This window comes from Trachymyrmex septentrionalis, unplaced genomic scaffold (genome assembly GCF_001594115.1).
Source record: "Trachymyrmex septentrionalis isolate Tsep2-gDNA-1 unplaced genomic scaffold, Tsep1.0 scaffold86, whole genome shotgun sequence".
Taxonomy (NCBI): Eukaryota; Metazoa; Arthropoda; class Insecta; order Hymenoptera; family Formicidae; genus Trachymyrmex; species Trachymyrmex septentrionalis.
Genome location: NW_017306049.1, coordinates 714,902 through 735,113, shown reverse-complemented (window position 1 = coordinate 735,113; position 20,212 = coordinate 714,902). Strand labels below are relative to the sequence as shown.

Genomic DNA, 20,212 nt, shown 5'->3' with positions numbered 1-20,212 from the left:
AACGCGAACATCTAGTCGCCATATTGATTCCGGTGATACGAACGTATTGGGCATGTTTGAACGTACGATGCGAACAAACCTCTTCTGAGGTGAGACAAATGGAACGTGCTTTTAATTGATCTATGGAGCAAAAACAGGTCATGTGATTAAATCAATTTTAATCACGTGACCTATTTTGATGCTGAAAACGAGCGTCAGCATGAAAAAGCAGCCTGATGCACGCTGGATGCGAAAACGCTTGCCGCACGGCAAAATGTAATGCAGTAGCCAATAAGCTTACAGCTTCTAATGTGTTCATTGGTTACCGCATCTGATTTTGCCGCGCGGCAAGCGTTTCCGCGTCTAATGTGTAGGAGCCATGTGATAGGAGCCAGGCGTTCTATGAAGTGGAAATTTAGAGCGGAACGAAATAGCGAGATCAATCACAACTCTACAGTTATTACTCTGCTTTTTTTTCTGCGATTGTGATTAATTTCGCTGTTCCATTCCACTGTAAATTTCCGCTCATGGGACGACGGCCTGAGAGAGATTACGCTGACCTTTTTTCTGATATACATTTGAAATTGCCTGTACACGACTGCCAGTACATTCATTTTTTATTTGAGAATTATATTACATGACTATCCATTTTCTTACACACTGGCCTAGTTTTTACCGAGAGTTTAATCCGGATCAGAAAGTAAGAACCAACCAACTACAGCATTCGCCTGTCGTTCGACTGTAACAGAGGAATACTCGACTGTTGGTTGATTCTTACATTCTGATCCGGATTAAACCTTCGGTGGAAACTAACTGTCGATAAAATCATATCTTCGAAATGTGGTTCGTGTCTGTACTACATCCACAGAATAAAAGTGTGACTGACTATTCCATTCCCTTCATATGGACTATTCAGGATGGACTATTTCACAATGGAACGCTACTATTGAATGTGTTTTTAAATAATCTTTAAGGTACATTTACAATAGAAAGAATAAGGAATTGGGAATAAGGAATAATGATTTCAATGATATCGGACACACTGGAATACACGGTTTTTGATAGGTTAGAATCTTTATTCCTTATTCCTTCTATTGTGGTCGCACCATTAACGTTACATTCTCGACCATATTCTATTTAGAATTATCAGAGTATATGTGTACATTTGTTTCTATTCGAGAACTCGGATCGAAAATTCGGACTGATTTAATATTGTGAACACAAGGTTTAAAGCATACGCAAGCACACGGTCGCGAGCTTGTAAGTGATTGTAAGTAAAAACTCAGTTTAATCTTGCTTGTCAGAATGAAGAGGAACGTGCTGATCGTTCTTTATCAACTGATAAAGGAACTTCCCCAAGTGTCTTTGATTTCGGAATAAAACTCCGATTTCAATTTCGCTTTCATCAGTAAAGTATATTTATGTTTTAAGGCAAATGTTCGATCTCAACCGAGATATTAATGATGGAGAGGACTCTTTATGCGCAAAATCTGCATTTTTCGTTACTAATAACAATAAACTAATGAAATTTGTACGTTAATATATGTCACGTTTTGCAATCACAGTCGCATGCAGTCAAAGTTCTTGTTCTTTGATACGCTGTCTTCAAATAGGAACTTTTTTTTTCCCGAAACATGAATACTTTATAGGTAAAGGCAAAATAAAAATCGGAATGAGGAAGTTCCCTTGTGAGTATAATAACATCACAATGAGAATTACTCAAATTTTGGTGTGAATGGAAAGCAACTAATAACTGCAGCTAATTTAGTTGAATTAATGTGTATTAATGCACATTAAAACCGTCATATGCAATTTAACATAAAGATGTATATATTTAATATAAATATAAAAATATGTCAACGGATTAAAAATTCTCAGTGCACTTTACTGTGTTATTTGGCAAAATATATATTGGATATTTTAAGCCTAATTCAAAATGTGCTCTTTGTTTTCTGTTTTTTTTTTGTTTTTTACGATTTTTTCTTACCTGTTTGATTTTTACCCGGTTTTTTGTTTTCGCTCCAGATAAAAGGTGAACCTCAAAAGAAATAAGAAACACATAAAAAGAAACGTTACCGTTAAAGACGGTCTCTGGTATATAAAACAGTTGCAAAGAAGGAAAAAGGCATACGATAAAAAGCAAAAAACATGAAGCAAAGAATATATTGTAAATTTAGGTTTTATCGTTTGAGATATTTCATTTTTATACAGGTTAAATTAGTGCGGCTTTAATATACATCTGTGTATATTATTATTGCGTTTAACTGCAATGGGAATTGATCGTATGTTTCTTGAAAAAAGAAAGATAGGATGCGAAGACTATCACGGGGAAAAAGGATTCATATTCTGTGTTTTTTGATAAAAGACCTCTCGTATTAATCATATGAAAAAAATAATTTCAATCGAATTAGCTAAAACTGTGATATTCTGTAAATTATGAGCTCAAAGATTTCTTAAACAAAATCATAAAAAAATTAACAGATATGCTCTAGCGCCATTTAGTTACTATTTTTGGTCTAATTGAACTGCAAAGTATCTTTAAAATATAATATCTACTTATATATAATATTTACTAAACTATTCATTTTTGGTAACTGTACTTGTGTGAATACTTTTATATAAATCAAATTTACGAAAAGTTTCTAAATGTATAAAACAATCGGAATATAAAGACCATACACTAGCTGTTCATGTGTTTATTTAATTTATTACACAAAATATATATAAACGTTTCGATCTTAAATTTGGGTCGATTGCAGAATAAATAGAAATACTAGTCAACATTCAATTATTATCGAACATATATAAGCTCTCAATGAGTCATAATTTTGATTGGGAGCATGCTAAAATTTTAAATATGAAAAAGAATATCTACAAAAATTTAACATCTGAGATAAAATTAACGTCTGAGATTGTATATATATATAAACAAAAATAGAGTTTTGAATTTACAAAACTATACCGAATTTCTTGACTCTGTGTACCTAGATTTGTTGACAACATCTTGGTACTTTCTCTCTCGATCGCTTTCTCTCGTTATTCGCCGTGAACTGTTCTTCGCTAAATAATTTATTTTTATAAATAAATAAATATGTTAAAAATTATTTGAATTATTAATCCGCCATATTATATCGACTGTTTTGAATTTTAAAATTTTAACTTCTAATTTATAATCATTGACCCGAATAATTTCCGCGTACAAAATTTCAAAAATATGGGTCTAATACTAAAATTCATGACACAAACAATTAAAAAATATTATGACAGTTGTAAAGCTGCTTTCTTTGTTGTGACTGCATTTACTTGAATATATATTGAATAAAGTCAACATATAGTCAAGTAAATGATTCTCTCTCTCTCTCCCCCCTCTCTCCCCTCCCTCTCTCTTCTCCCCCTCCTCTTCTCTCCCCCTCTCCTTCTCCCCCCTCCCCCTCTTTCTAAAAACATTTGGTTATTGAGAAATAATATGGAATTTTATTTGCTATTGACAGCAGAATTGTGTGTGCAGAGGTGTGTATCACAAAATGCTGAAAACATTCAAGTGCCTCCAATGCAATTCAACTTTCGATCGTGCTTCACAATTGGATTATCATCATCGGAGTTTACATCTAGGAGAAAGATCCCAAATATGCCAGATATGTGGAAAGGGTTTCTTTCGCAAAGCAGATTTGCGCACTCATTTAAACATTCATTTAGGAACAAATTTTTATATTTGTGAGATCTGTGGGAGGAAGTTCAGTCATATATCGAATCTTATAAGACATTGTAGAATGCATACAGGTAAGATATTGAATACATCTATAATAATAAATAAATATATTTAAATGTAAGTAAAAGATAATTATTCAATTTAGTCCTTCATTTTCAATCTTGACGAAATTAGATTCATTTGATACATTTTTGCGCGAAATAATTGACTCTAGCAGAAAAAAGCGTTGCTCTGCCCTATGAATCAAGATATTAAGACTATTTTCTGTCAGACTTCTTTCATTTCATGCAAAACGCATCAAATGAGTCTAAATCTCATCAAGTTTGACAGGGCTAAATTAAATAATTATCTTTACTTACATTTAAACGTATTTATTCTATCTTATTATATCTTATTACAAATTAAAGAAAACGATTAATAGATTCAAGTATTTTTTTGTTTATTTCATATGCAGGAATTAAACCGTATTCATGTTCAATTTGTGATAAGAATTTTACACAAATGTCTTCATTAGCAAGGCACAAACAAATGATACATGGAATACCAAAGGAAGTCGCGCAGCAGTATTATAATCCTAGTCTTATCAGTGATAAATCACAAATCAACAGTCGTGGATTGAAAGAAAACAAGGTGATGAATCATTATTACATTTAATAATATAGACTTGAAAAGCTCTCGTACATTAACAGTACTCATTTTTATAAAATGATGTGAACTAGATATCACATTATCGACATTGCTAATAAAGTGCAAAATAAAGTGTCGGAAATTGATGTAATATCAATCCATGTTAAATCGAAAATTGATGTAAAGTGAGTCCATACTACATTTATAAATTGTGGATGTAAAGATAATATTTCTAGACAAAACAAAAAGTGCTTAAAATCGGGTCATAAGACGTTTCTGATCAATTTTAAAATTTAATATCACTTAAACTTCTTGTCGAATATTTAAACAAAATAATGCGTATTGATTTTTTTTAATTAATTGACCTTGCAAAAACTCAGTGAAATCATGGAGTAATGTGATTTTCTTGTAAAATCGAGACTTTTTCGTTAAAAAATAACAAAAACCATTATTATTATTATTATTAGGCGTTAGGAACTCGAAAGCTCATTGCCGCAAATACCAAATCCCGTCACTGTTCCCGTCCCTGAGCCAGATCCCTCCATTTGTGACCCTCGTACCCCATTTCGTTAAGGTCCATTCTAATATTTTCTTCCCATCTACGTCTTGGTCTACCTAATGGTCTTTTCCCATCCGGTTTACCAATTAGTACTTTATATGCAATTCGATTCTCATCCATACGCGCCGCGTGACCTGCCCATCTTAATCGACGCGATTTTATGACATTAATAATATCCGGACTATTATATAATTGATGTAATTCTGCGTTGTGTAATTTTCTCCATTCGCCCGTTTCCTCATCGCGTTTTGCCCCGATGATTTTTCGAAGTACTTTATTTTCGAAAGCCCTAAATCTTTTCTCGTCTTGTAATGTAAGTGACCACGCTTCGCTGCCATAAAGGACTACCGGTAAAATAATCGTTCTGTAAATTCTAATTTTTAAGCGCCTAGACAATATCCGCGAACCGAGTAGTTTCTTAACCGAATAGAAGCACGCATTCCCCAAATTAATTCTTCTCTTGAGCTCTTCTCTTATTTCATTAGTTTGGTTTAAAATCGATCCTAAATACTTAAAATTGCTAACCCGTTCAAAAATTTTATCACAGACGACCAGGTTTCCGTTATTATGAATATTCTGAATTCTATCAGTGACCATATATTTAGTTTTTTCAACGTTTATTTGCAGCCCCAGTTCTTTCGTTTTATCTAATAGAATTTTAGCGTTATTTATTAGTGTTTCTTTATTATCTCCCAACAAAGCAATATCGTCCGCATATGTTAATATTTGTGTTGTACCGTTCAACTGCAAACCATCATTACTCTTCTGCATTTCTTTAATAGCATATTCCAATACTAGATTAAACAGAAGAGGTGACAATGCATCCCCCTGCTTTAATCCGCTATGAATATTAAAAGTTTCCGACATTTGATTACCTATTCTTACTCTACCTCTGGTATCTTTTAAACAAACTTGGACTAAGTTAGCCAATTTTTTGGGTATCCCCCACCGAGTTAAAATTTCATACATTTTCTCCCGTTTTATCGAATCATACGCTTTTTTAAAATCAATGTAAAGTTGATGTACCGATTGGTCGAATTCCCATTTTTTCTCCAAGATTTGCCGAATAGTAAAGATTTGGTCCGCAGTCGATCTATTTCTCCTAAAGCCGCATTGATGATCTCCAATTATCTCATCTGCATATGGTACAAGCCTCATTAATAAAATATTCGACAGAATTTTATAGCATGTAGGTAAAAGTGAGATACCCCGGTAATTATTACAACTCATTTTGTCCCCCTTTTTGAAAATCGGGATTATAATTGAATCTTTCCATTGTTCCGGCAATGCTTCTTTATTCCATATTAAGATAATTAATTTCTGAATTTCTTCTATCAATCTACTTCCCCCCCATTTAATCAGTTCCGCCGGAATCAAGTCATTACCCGGTGCTTTGTGATTTTTTAATTTTTTAATCGCGCTTTCTACTTCTGAAATTGTCGGTTCGTTAATCCTAGGTTCAGCCGTGTGATACTCAAAATTCTCTATTTCCCGGTCGTTTTCAGATTCGACATTCAATAACCGATCAAAATAATTTTTCCATGTGTTTAAAACTGCCGTTGTATCCGTAACTAAATTATCGTTCTCATCTTTCACCATTTCCGTCCTAGCTTGGAATCCCTTTCTAAAATTATTTATCCCCATGTACGTGCCTCGTACGTTACTGCTTTTACAATTTTCATCTATTTCTTCAATTTTACGTTTTAAGTATTGACGCTTCTTAATTTTAAACATATTATGAGCCTCTTGCCTAATCTTAAGAAACTGATCCCGAGTTTCCTTCGTATTTTGAGCCAACCACGTGATGCGCGCTTCGTTTCGTACTTTAACAATTTTTACGCATTCTTCGTCAAACCACGGCTTGTTTTTGTTCCTTTTACAAAAACCAACCGTGGCCTCCGCCGATTTTACTATCGCGTCTCGTACGTTTTCCCAGTGTTTATCAACCGTGTTATCATCCGATTCATCTATTTCCTTTGAAGCCGCGAGTCTATTCGTTACTTCGACCGCGTATTTTATTCCGTTTTCTCCCTCGATCAAACCTTGTACATTTAGACGTTTAGTTCCAAACAACTGCCCGTTAGTTTTGTTTAGCGAAAGACGTTCCCTGATTTTGGCAATTACAAAGAGGTGATCCGAGTCGCAATCCGCCCCCCTATAAGACCTGACATCGAGTACGTTCGTGTGACGCCGTTTATCTGCAAGAACGTGATCAATTTGGTTACGCGTGCCTCCATCCGGGGAAATCCAAGTTTGTTTATGGATATTTTTGTGTTTAAAATACGTGCTTTTGACGATAAGATTTTTGCCGGTCGCAAAGTTAATTACCCTCACTCCGTTATCGTTACTTTCCTCGTGCAAACTTTCGAGCCCGATCGTTGGTCTAAAAATGTCCTCTTTACCGATTTTCGCGTTAAAATCTCCCACGACTATTTTCATGTAATCGTTCGGTAATTGATCCACGAGGTGTTCGAGTTCTTCGTAGAACCCGTCTTTAATTTCGCCATCTTTATCTTCCGTCGGCGCGTGTACGTTGATTATCGCGATCTTGTACCATCGGCCCTGCACAACGAGCAATCCTAATCTTTCGTTTATAAATTTAATGTCTTTTACCGCGGATAAGATTTTCCTATTAATCATAAAACCGATGCCAAGACTATGGATCTCCGACCCTCCATAGTGAAGCGTGTACGAACCCGCATTAAGCGAACCCTCCCCGGCCCATCTTGTTTCTTGCAACGCGACAACTTCTACCCCGTACCTTTCGACCTCCCCGACCATCGATTGAAACGCCCCAGGTCTGTAAAGACTTCGGACGTTCCACGTACCCACTTTGAAGTCTCTCCCGCGTTTTGACTTTATACGACATGAGTTCCCCGAGGTAGTCCCCACCCGGAGATCCGAACGGGGGACTAGTTTACCTCCGGAAAATTTTACCCCAGAAGAATCCATGGCGAGTTTTGATTGTTTCAAGATAAAGTCGTTTCACGGTGTGAGCCTATCAAACCCACGCCCAACCCCCAAACAGGAGGACCATTCCAATCGGCTGTCCGCGACTGCTTATTCAATTTATTCGCAGCTAGCCTCTATCCTCAACCGAGATAGCGAGGCTTTTCCTCTATCCGCAACCCGAGGACGTGCTGTGTCATGGTGATTGGGACCCACCCACCCCGGGGATCACTACTGCAACTAGTTTTCCTTCCCCGAGACTAGCGATTGTTATGCTAATACAGAACAAAAACCATTTCAATATTAAATACATCACTTTAAATTTTCAAATTTTGTTTTTAAAGGAGGATGTTAAAAAGAGAAGGATTTTTACTCAAAAAGGTAAATAAAAAGAATAATTTTTTTTGTAGATTTTGATTATCTGGATACAAGGAAATTATTAAAAAGTTTGTGGCATTTGGGAAACACCTCGAAAATTAAGTAAGAATATTGAAATTCGAATAAATTCACCATATTTCTGTTCAATTTTCGAAGTGTTCCTAAACGCTATAAACTATTTAATACTTTTATATATCTAGGACATCAGAATCTACAAAAAATATTTCCTTTTACTTACACCCTTTTGAAGAAAAATCGGTCCCTTTTTAATATTCTCCTTTGAAGTTTGAAATCTAAAGGAACCGTGTCTAAAAAATTTTAGTTACGTATATAAGCCATAGTTAAATTTTTTAATTTAATTGCGATATTGAGACTTTTTGATTTTTACTTTACAAAATCAACAGATTTCAACAACTTCCATATAAAGGATTTAATCAATTTTATATTAAAATTCAATAAAATATATTTTAAAACATTTGTGCAATAAAGAGTTAAAAAAACAATAATTGATTACTAAGCAGCAATGCTTATTGCAAAACTTATTAGAGAAGTTTTGATTATATTTTTTTTCTTCAAAAGTATTTTTTTTTTTGTAAAATATAAAAAGTATTATTCCATTAATATATATTCCATTAGTATATAGAGCATTAATTGTATTGTCAGCATAATTACAAGAAATAATAATTAAATTCATATGTATTTAAAAAAACTGTAAATTTATAATTTTTTCATTAAATAATCCAATGTTTATATATTACTTATGTATTATTATTGTTGATTTTTCAGACAATAGATAATAATATAAGAAATAGAATTCATGAAACATCTCATATGGAGCCAAAATATATTAACCAGAATACTACTAGAGACTCAGATGCAAAAAATGAGATGATTTCCGATCAACGCAACATTGATATGGGCAGCAAAGCGTGTTTATTCGAGACTATTATTTATGTCACGTCTAAGCAGGTAAATACCTGATATCTTTTAGATTTAGTTATTATAATATAAATATAAATATAAATATCTAATATAAAATGTATGAAAAGTTTGGTGAAAGTAATTTAGCCGAAAATGAGAGTACAAATCGATCACCGCAAGATCATTTTGTCAGGATTGAGGAAAGACTTGGATCTACTAACTTATCAATGAATAATACTATTTCAAATTCTTCTCAAGATATAGTTAATAATCATGAACAAATATCATTTAAAGACAGTATAACTAATTTACATCAATTAGATAAGAACAATTTTACCGTCCTATCTCAAGATAGAGAATCTAATACTGAATCAGAAAGTCAAAATAATGAATACATTGTGAGATCAAGCGATTCAGATATATGTATATCCCGAGGAATTTATAAAGAATCTTCCGTAAATAACATAAAAAATTCATTAAATATAGAAACAAATTTTCCTATTTATAATTCTAATGAAGTTTTGACGGACAAAAAATTTCTGCATAAACAAATAAGCAAAGGAATTATTAGTGAAAATAAAAAATGTAATAAACCAGTAAATGATGATGACAATCAATTGTATATAGAACTCTCTAATTCAGGAATGTTAAAATTTGATGAGCCTAGATACTGTAATAATATCAGCTTAACCAATCTGAATTTTAATCATTCCATGAAGTCCTATCATTCTAAAAATAATGTTACTAATGAAATAATATGTACTTCCAAATCTGCTATGCAGAATCAGGAAGGCTTATCATGCAATGAGGAAAATTTAGAAAATTTTAGTAATGCCAATAATACAATATTAAACAACGAAGAACCAATATTGCATTTAGTACAAACCGAGACTGGTGAGCAATTTTATGAATTTATAATAAGCAACTTGGTAGAAAAAATGCAGGATGCTTCGTACACAAAAGATGCGGAAGATACAATAGGATATTCATCAAATATTTGTAGAGATAGTAAAAAAATCAATTCAAATCTAAAAGGAAGTGAGAAGGTCGATCAAATAGAGCATCAACAAGTTCTGGATGATCTTGTTGATATAAATAACGAATTTAATTGTACACAATTTGATTTTTATAAAGAGGAAAAAAATTATGCTATCTTAAACCATGATGTATCTGAACATTTCAAACAAAATTCAAAAGAAAATGAAAGTGTAAGTAATATGCAAAAGAAAAATCAGATACACAATTTTGGGAACTTAGAATTACTGGAAAACGAAACACATGTAGATTTTGATAAATACGTCGAAGTTAATCTTGAAGCATTTGAAAGACTGAATTATGAAAATTGTAATGACAAATTTTTGGAATTTGTGGAGATTGCCGATATTGGTATAGAATCCTCAGGATACAAAGAACTTTCGATGGTACGTTTGATTCAAAATGATGGTGAACAGCTATTAGAATTATTACAAGATTCTCAGGCTGAGCAAGAAGCAAATCAAGATTTCATACAATCTAATAATTTTAAAGACTGTTCAAACATTTTGCAAAATAGTAATAAAAGAACTGATTGTCCTAAAAGTAAATCAGACTTCTTCGCATGTGTTGAGGATAATGTACCATTATCCTCGATACAAGAAGAAAATATAAATAACCGAGGCATAAAGAATATTAAAGAATATACAGGCAGTAGCAACCATATGTCTACAGATGTAACGACTAAAAGTGCAAGTATTAAAAACATTAGAACATCAGAAGAATTGAAAAAATCAAAAATAATTTCAAGAAAGTTCCAATGCTTAGTATGCAAAAAGACATTTTCAACAACATATAATTATAAACAACACATTGGAATACATTTTACCGATCAGCAAAAATTCCATTGTAAAGATTGTGGAGTGTCCTTTGCTTGGAAATCTACTTTGAACAAACATATCGCAAACAATCATACCTCAGATGGTCCGCAAAAGTTTGTTTGCGAGATTTGTCCGAAAGTCTATAGCACCTTATCACAAGTAAACGTAAGTCTATCAATTTATTAAGTTACATTAGCCTTATGTTACTATAGTTAAGAATTTTATTTATTACTTACGGATTACGATCATTATTAACACAGATGATACATACACATAGCGTTGTAATCGGATACAGACCCGATTGTACATAGATTCTATATGGATTTAGCAAAATAGACTTTATATTGCTCGATTCTACAATGCAAAACAAGATTCATAATTATACAATTTCACATAAGTTGTAATTTCTCGTGCAGCTCAAAGTTGTACATACATTGATTTAGTAAGATCCACCCCACATTAACTGGTGCAAAATAAGGTTCATGATGGCATTTTACATGAGTTAAGCACCATTTTACATGAGTTAAACATTTATTCGAAATAATATAGATTTTTATTTCGTATATTATCACGTCCAATTTTGTATGCGATATTGATTCCGTGCGCAATCGGATCCATGCGCAATCAGATCTGTGCAATCAAGTCGATATCTGATTATAACGTCCTTGTAATCGAGAACGGATTGAGATTTTCAGAAATACGCATTCGCAAACGTTAAAATGAATCCTTTTTAATCCGGAATGCATTTTTAATCATTTATAGGAATTGTATGAAGCACATTTCTATGCCTTCAATCAAAAAATAATATGAGCTTTTTCTGTGCATCGTGAATACTGTTCAATTCGAAATTCTGAATAAGAAATGCAGTTTTTCAATCCAGTTGCATCCAATTGAATTTAATTAATAATGCTTTTAAGGCTTTTATGAGCGTTTTCTTCAGAGGTGCCAATGGGTTTGCGGGTTATCGATGCATCGTGATCCATTGATATCTGAATCTAATTGAATCCAATTGAATCTAATCGAATTTGGACTGAATTCAATTGAATAAAAAAATTTTCGCTATTTAAAATATACATTCGGATAGATAAAATTTCAGTCCATTTTAATTCCTTTTTCATTTATTAGAAAAACCTGTAAAAAACTTATTATAAACAATTACCTCAGCCAGAATATATTTCTCAAAATAAATATATCGCCTCTATCACATTTTTCTGTCCTTCATACACTTCAAATATGCTAATTTGATTAACTCATAAATTAAAATAATTAAGTTAAAATAAATATTGAATTTCTCGAGTATCGATATGTTTTTTTAATTATTCTGATAAAATTGTTAGAGAAATTTTATAAAAGAGAGAGATTAAACAATAATTACGTGCGATAAACATTATAGAACTATGGTTGACACACAAATCATACAAGTATTTCAGTACGTTTAATAGTCTGATTTTAAAAGCATTTCTTAATTATATGTCAATAGGTGTTGCAATTCTTATCGAGCGCAATTATTGTCGTATCTTGAGTATCAATTTGAGAACGAACATGTTCTTATAAACGTGTGAATCCGATCAGTATGCGTCCTTATTAGCGCCCGCGTTTGATCGTGAAATGCGCCGCTTCTGCCCGTCTCTATGCGGTTCGTGATACGCTAAGTATTTCTCTTTATAATTTGAAAACTCAGCTTCAGACAAAATTTTCGTAAAAGAAAAAATTGTCTTAGAATTGAATTAGAAATGCGTCTTTTTAAGGACACTTGGGTTAGTCTGGATCATAAATTGATGTATTTTACATTAATTTATTTTGAGAAATATATTCCGACTGAGGTCACATTTTTGCAGTAAGTTCTTTATAGGTTTTAAGATACTTCTAATTAAATTTGGGGGAATTATTAATATTTCAGATTAATTATGTTAAAAGTCCGAAAATAGCGCGTAGTCATATTTCTGAGATAAATTCATTTAAGACATATACATATATTAGTTTAACATCTTTCACTGTAAGTGGCGTATTGAGTATATTAATAAAAAATACTTTCTCATTAATGAAATGTGTAATGTAAATACTGGTAATGAAAATAGGGGTAAGATGCAAGTATGGATAAAATAAAATTACTACAAAAAGGTCGTTAATAATGTTACGATTAGCTGCGTTCAGTGGATTCAACAGTTGAGTAAATGCTCGCTACTATTGATGTATTCTTCCAGATGCTGATAAGATGGTCTAAAAGATTATACCAATAACAGCGAGCGCACTTAACTGTTGAGTCCGCTGAACCTAGCTAATGGCAACATTATTAACGATCTTTTTTTCAGTAGTAAATGCGGCCATTAGATGTATTCAGTACTCCGACCGCTCACTGAGCATTCACTTGCATCTGTTTGATTTATATTTTTAGTAATATGCCAATGGATGCAAGAGCTCACTGAGCGCTCAGTGAGCAGTTGTAGTACTGAATACACCCATTATTGGAACAAGAAGAAAGCGCTCGAAGATCACAAATCTGTGGGCACAAATTTCCGTTTATGCAGCCCTACCTCTAATATTTTTTATTTTTTGATCATTCAATAAAAGTATGAATTAAAGGTGACTCAGCCACAATCTTCCGAATGTTTTCCGCGAGCATTAAGATGTTAAGATCTTCAAAAAACGTTTCACAAGATATTTTATATTTTGAAATGTAATGTATAAGGTGTAGTAAAAAGAAATCTATTATTTTTGCATTAAATTAAAGGCTTTATTTAGCATAGTTAGAATGATCCGATTTAGGTCAAATATGCACCGTTTTGTTCGATAACTTGTTGCCATTTTGAAGGTAATTTCATTATGCCTCTCTCATAGAAACCCTCGTCCCTATTGGCAAAAAACTGGGACAGTCGATTTTCACAAGCTTCTCTTGAGGCGAATTTTTCACCAGCAAAATCATTCGCCATAGACAGGAACAGGTGGTAATCACTTGGTGCCAAGTCCGAACTATAAGGTGGATGCATAAGAACCTCCCAACCAAGCTCCCAGAGCTTCTGGCGAGTCACTATCGATGTGTGTGGCCTGGCGTTGTCTTGATGGAACACAATTCCTCTCCTATTGGCCAAAGCTGGCCGCTTCTGGGCGATTGCTTCTTTCAGACGGTCCAATTGTTGACAGTACAGGTCCGAATTAAGAGTTTGGCCGTAGGGGAGCAGCTCATAGTAGATGATTCCCTGCCAACACCACCAAACACACAACAAAACCTGATCGTCAATTCTGGCTTGGCCACCGTTTGCGCCGGCTCATCGCGATTCGACCACGACCGTTTTCGCTTGACGTTGTCGTAAGTGACCCACTTTTCATCACCAGTAACCATTCGCTTCAGAAATGGGTCGATTTTGTTGCGATTCAGCAGCGATTCGCAGATGGAAATTCGGTCCATGAGGTTTTTTTGCGTTAACTCGTGTGGCACCCATACATCGAGCTTCTTTTTGTATCCAGCCTTATTTAAATGGTTCCAAACGGTTTTTTGTGCAATGTTTAGCTCCTGGGCAATCGAAACAGTGCTTACATGACGGTCGGACTCGACGATTTCCATTATTTTATCGACATTTTCGACAATTGGCCTTCCAGAGCGTGGTGCATCTTTGACATCAAAATTACCGGAACGGAATCGACGAAACCAAAATTGCGCGATATTGACTGTTACAGTATCAGGACCATAAACACTATTCACATTTTCAGCCGCCTGGCTTGCGTTTTCGCCTTTATCGAAGAAAAACTGTAAAATATGGCGTATTTTTTCTTTGTTGGTGTCCATCTTTGACACGCGCTCAAACAATACTGACTCAAGCAATCACAAAACTGTCTTAGAAGTTTTTTTAGTACGAAATCTTTCTAACGCCATTTGGCGTAACCCGATCGCACTTATACAACATGAGATACAGATTACTAAAGCCATCTATTGGAAAAATAATAGATTTCTTTTTACTACACCTTATATTTAAAATATAAAATATATTTTGTAAACACATGATTCAGTTTGTAAAGATCTTACGTTTATTTTTTACATGCAGAGTAATGAATAGAATTGATTTATATAAGAAGAAACAAGCACATAATTGTATGAGATAAGGATCTTGAAATTTCGGAAATAGTTCTATCTGAAACAAATTATATTGATCCTAAAATATCTCCTTCAAAAACTAAATAATTTTTATTTGAAATTTTTATTTAAATGTATTGTTTTATATGTATAATTTTTAAGATTTACATATAAGATGGATCATTCTTGTATGTATATATTATAAATATGATATACGTCTTATATAGGAGCATGTAAAAAGGGATCATTTAAAGCAACGGAATCATATTTGTCTGCACTGCGGCAAGTCTTTCTTTAAAAGATTCGACCTGAAGACTCACAATAGAACGCACACGAACGAACGTCCATATGTATGTCGTATTTGCGGCAAAAGATTTCATCATCAGAGCCATATTATTCGTCACGAGCGTACGCATTCAGGCGAGCGACCATATGTGTGCGACATTTGTCAAAGAACTTTTATACAGCCCAGCTCGCTAAAAGCACATAAGCAGAAGCATCAGCAAATTCGGATGGATTTTTTGGATTACCAGATCGATGAGGACGATCCTATTGCATTAGCGACACTATGAGATATGAACCTATGAAATAAATATAAAAGGCGGTATGTTTCGTTTGGAATGGAAAGAAGATAGTGGATATATAAACGAAATGATCCAGAACAATTCAGATGTCCTTGAAAAGATGTATTCCTGACTTAATTGTAAGACGATTTTTTCTTTACAAATTGTATCCAAAAATTTTATCCGAAGCTTAATTTTGAAATTATAAGAAGAAATATTTAGCGTATCACGGGCTGTGTAGAGAAGACGAGCAGGAGCAGCACATCTCACAATTGAACATAGGCGCTTACGCGGGGGATGCTTACTGATCGGACGCGTTCACACATTTATAAGAACATATTCGATTCTCTTTTTCTATTTCTCTGTTTGTTACACTTTAAATATGCTAATTTTATTAAGTTATAAATTAAAATGATAAAATTGAAATAAGTATTGAATCCTTTGAATATCGATTTGTTTTTTAATTACTGTGATAAAATTGTTAGACAAATTTGGCCAAAAGAGAAAAATTAGACAAATAATTACATATGACAAGCATTGTAAAGCTATTGTTGACTCACAAATCATACAAGTGTTTTAGTATGTCTAAGGCTAGATTATTCCGCTTTTCAATGAACTTCAGCTCACTCTCTTACTTTCTTACTCTCTTATGCACTTACTCTTTTACTTTTTTGTTTATTCAATAGATAAATCACATAATTTATTGAAGCTGGAACAACCGGCCCTAATTTTGAGAACGTTTATTAATTGTTTTTATATGTTTCATTTTATATGTTAAGACATTATAATTCTTATCACGCGTAATAATTACCTAATTTCTCACTTTTACGAAAATTTCTTTTAATGATTTTATTAGCGTTATCGCGTGTAGCATTTTTTATTTATAAGAAGTTTTATAAGAAATATGCGATTGCATTTCTTAATACTCAAAGAGTTATGAATGTGAAAAAAAAACATAAGCCACATACACTTTAAAAGCCTATTATTATTTTAATTCGCGCTCATAGCATTACTTATTTATGAGAAGTCTTATGAGAAACATGCGATTGCGCTTCTTAGCACTCAAAGAGTTATGAATGTTAAAAAAAAACGTAAGCCAAATACACTTTAAAAGCTTATTATTATTTTAATTATAAAAATTGTTATTATCTTATAGATATTCGATGATTTCATTTTGCTTTAGCTTCTTGAAAAGAAAAAAACAAATAATTTTAGATACATTGTAATAGTGTTCGACACAACTGTTTATTGCAATTCACTTCACATATTCAAAGTCACACGTTTTCATGATGAGAGATTCTTCTTTTATAAATTGTGTCATGTTTCAATATATTGATACACTGCTATTGTACGTACTCGATAAAACGAGGAATTTTTTAATCAATTCTCAAATAGCACAGAAACGCCTGCAAAGCTCTAAAAAAGCGCTTATATATTATATATACTTTTTAGTGCCTTTTTTTTAATGCTTTGTAGATGCTGTGTAGATTTGTGGTTAGTTACTAACAATCACAAACACTTGATTAATATTCGGCGATTGGAAATCACACGCAAAAAGAAACACATCTGTAAGTCTGTACACAACAATACAACATGTGTTTACGTCTGGCAATTAACAGACTAGAGTTGTCAAATTGAACAACTTTTCGCAATTTAAGCTTATTCAAGCAAATTTTATGATGAAAATGGCTTCTGTGTAATCGATCGCAAATTAAATTAAACCTTGCGAAAATTGAATTCCGAATGCATTTTACGATTAAGCCGGTATTTATGTTTATCCCGAATTTTTATTTTGAATTAAGAAAAAAAATCTTTAAAAGATCTTTTTCCTCTATATGCTCCAGAAGTTTGGCCATTTAAATTTTGGAAACCCTATATAATATATCAGGTGTTCAAAATAAAACGTCACTAATTGTCATTTTAGAAACAAAGCATTAAAAAAAAACGTTTCATACAAAAGCTTTGTGCCTTCAAAGGGGACATGAGGTGATGTCATTGGTTTGACCTTGAGTGGCGTTGTCAAGGTCAAAACAAGATCGCATAGAATTTTTTTAATGGAACTTCTCATTTTTTATTACATATTCTTGTAATTTACCCCTTGAGAGCTTTTTAAAATATACTACAATAAAATATTTTTTCATTAAGCACAAAAGATTGTTTCAAAAGATTGTTTTTTTTTTTATTTTCATTTTTACATAAAAAGAAGAATTAGAGAAACACTCTCCATTGGCCTTGATCTTGACAAATGTTATCAAGATCATGACTCTGAGCAATATTCAATCAAGATGTTTAGCCGTTGATCGGACACCTTAGGTAATGCTGTAATACTGGCGATACCATAACTTTCAAGCCGTATAACTCGAAAAGTACTTAATGAAAAAAATATTTTATTATGTTTTGAAAATCTTTCGAGGTAAGCTATAAAATATGCAATAAAAGAATGGGAGTTTCATTCAAAAAATTCTTCATTCAAACAATTCTATAAATGTTTAAAAATTATGATTAGATAAATTTGATTTTTGTCCACAGGATTATCAAAATTTTATTAATCTTCTATTATTGGGATAGCTGAATATATGGTTACTGGATTGGAAGTCATTATGAATTTTATGAACTTGAATTATGAAGAAACATGCAAGAGTTGCCAAAACAAATTCTCATTTTTCAAATCATTTTGCAATTATTCACCGCAAATGTGACAAACTAAGCAAATAAGAGTTATGAAATAATTTTGTTTTGCACGTCTATTTTTATTTTTTATGTTGTAATGTTTTTTCGAAATTATTTTTTGATAAAGGTTAAATAATAAAGAGCATACAGCCACAACTAAGGATGTAAATAAGTTATATATTATTTAAAAACAATTCATAACAATAAGTAGACGTTTCGGTCAAGATTTGACCCTCTTCAGTACAATAAAATTGAATACGTTAAAAATTAAAACTAAATACACAATTCGACTGATAAATTTAGCGATAGCTAGTACAAAATTTATTATTTCCTTATTATACGGAATTAATCGTAATCGATCCAAGTAGATTAAGATAACAGTTAATTGTTGTCGCGCTATATGGATAGAAAGAATTTAATTACAAAAGTTTTTTCTTTTTCTTCAATAATATAATTAATTCTTCATTTAAAAAACGACGAGACACGCCCCACAACGAAGAGACACGCAAGTACCGAGTTCTATTGTAAAAACAAAAAATTTTTTATTCAATAAGTGAGTTAGTTATTGTCGTATTTTTATAAAAAACACCAAAAATACATAAGGAGGGCATCCCGCTAAGAATGATTGTCAGCTGCATCAATAGTCCTTTTTACAATTTAGCTGTTTTCTAATTAAATTAAATTGACACAGATCACGCGATAGACTGGGTGAATACTAAAATATTAGATTCTGAACGCTCGCATTATAAAAGATTGGTATCTGAAATGATTTATACTAAGACGCAAAAAAATGGTTTAAATAAACAGAGTGATACGGAGCGGTTTCCAGATCTTTATCTCCCTCTCCTTGAATAATAGTTCCAGCCCCACTCTAAAATCTTCCACTTTCTTTCCCTTTTCTTACCCTTCCTTTTTTCCTTTTTCCTAATATAAATAGACCAGCATTTTTGGCTTTTGGCATTACGGTAGTTAAAATTCATTCTTTACCTTAAATCATCAGTGTTCAGTTATACAGAGGAGTCCCCGCACCACAGGATACACGTAAGTTCATTTAATTGGTTTTTCAAAAGGATAATGAATTTTTTAAAATATTTCTCGGCGTTAAATCTAAACAGTAGCATATTACTTAATCTGAGTGTTTTTTATAAAAATACGACAATAACTAACTCACTTATTGAATAAAAAATTTTTTGTTTTTACAATAGAACTCGGTACTTGCGTGTCTCTTCGTTGTGGGGCGTGTCTCGTCGTTTTTTAAATGAAGAATTAATTATATTATTGAAGAAAAAGAAAAAACTTTTGTAATTAAATTCTTTCTATCCATATAGCGCGACAACAATTAACTGTTATCTTAATCTACTTGGATCGATTACGATTAATTCCGTATAATAAGGAAATAATAAATTTTGTACTAGCTATCGCTAAATTTATCAGTCGAATTGTGTATTTAGTTTTAATTTTTAACGTATTCAATTTTATTGTACTGAAGAGGGTCAAATCTTGACCGAAACGTCTACTTATTGTTATGAATTGTTTTTAAATAATATATAACTTATTTACATCCTTAGTTGTAGCTGTATGCTCTTTATTATTTAACCTTTGTAAATTTCTTAGCCACTTTCTAATAATTTAAAATTTATTTTTTTATATATTGTAAGAATTTAAATGTAAGATTTGTGCTAAGACAATGTGATATTAATCAATTATTTCATAATTTTAGTTAAAAGTAGATTTAAAAGATATACCGAAAATTCTGTTTAATAATACTGTAATGAAAGAATAAATTCATTTAAATCAAATTAGGTATGTATTAGACGTAGTCTCTGCAAAGAAAATTAAATTTGGAAGTATGTTTAATATTTACACTTGAAATAAGTTATATACATATGAAAATTATGTGAATAAGACTATATTTTTGTTTAATAACACATTTTT

The 20,212-nt window shown here is 32.3% G+C and overlaps 1 protein-coding gene across 4 annotated transcripts; it reads left to right on the top strand.

Moving 5' to 3' along the window:
• Positions 1–1,094: 1,094 nt before the first annotated feature.
• On the top strand, positions 1,095–18,304 carry LOC108755184 (zinc finger protein 33A-like). 4 transcript variants are annotated; one of them, XM_018498045.1, is made up of 6 exons: positions 1,095–1,249; positions 3,474–3,759; positions 4,143–4,318; positions 8,988–9,170; positions 9,251–11,140; positions 15,272–15,944. In XM_018498045.1, the coding sequence occupies exons 2-6, from the start codon at positions 3,504–3,506 to the stop codon at positions 15,614–15,616; spliced, it is 2,850 nt and encodes a 949-aa protein (XP_018353547.1). In that variant the 5' UTR covers positions 1,095–1,249; positions 3,474–3,503; the 3' UTR covers positions 15,617–15,944. The 4 variants fall into 4 exon arrangements, 2 of the variants coding, with proteins under 2 accessions (XP_018353547.1, XP_018353546.1); XM_018498044.1 differs by having other exon boundaries at positions 3,471–3,759; XR_001939749.1 differs by lacking the exon at positions 1,095–1,249 and adding an exon at positions 18,137–18,304 and having other exon boundaries at positions 3,455–3,759; positions 15,272–15,747.
• The last annotated feature ends 1,908 nt before the right edge of the window (positions 18,305–20,212 follow it).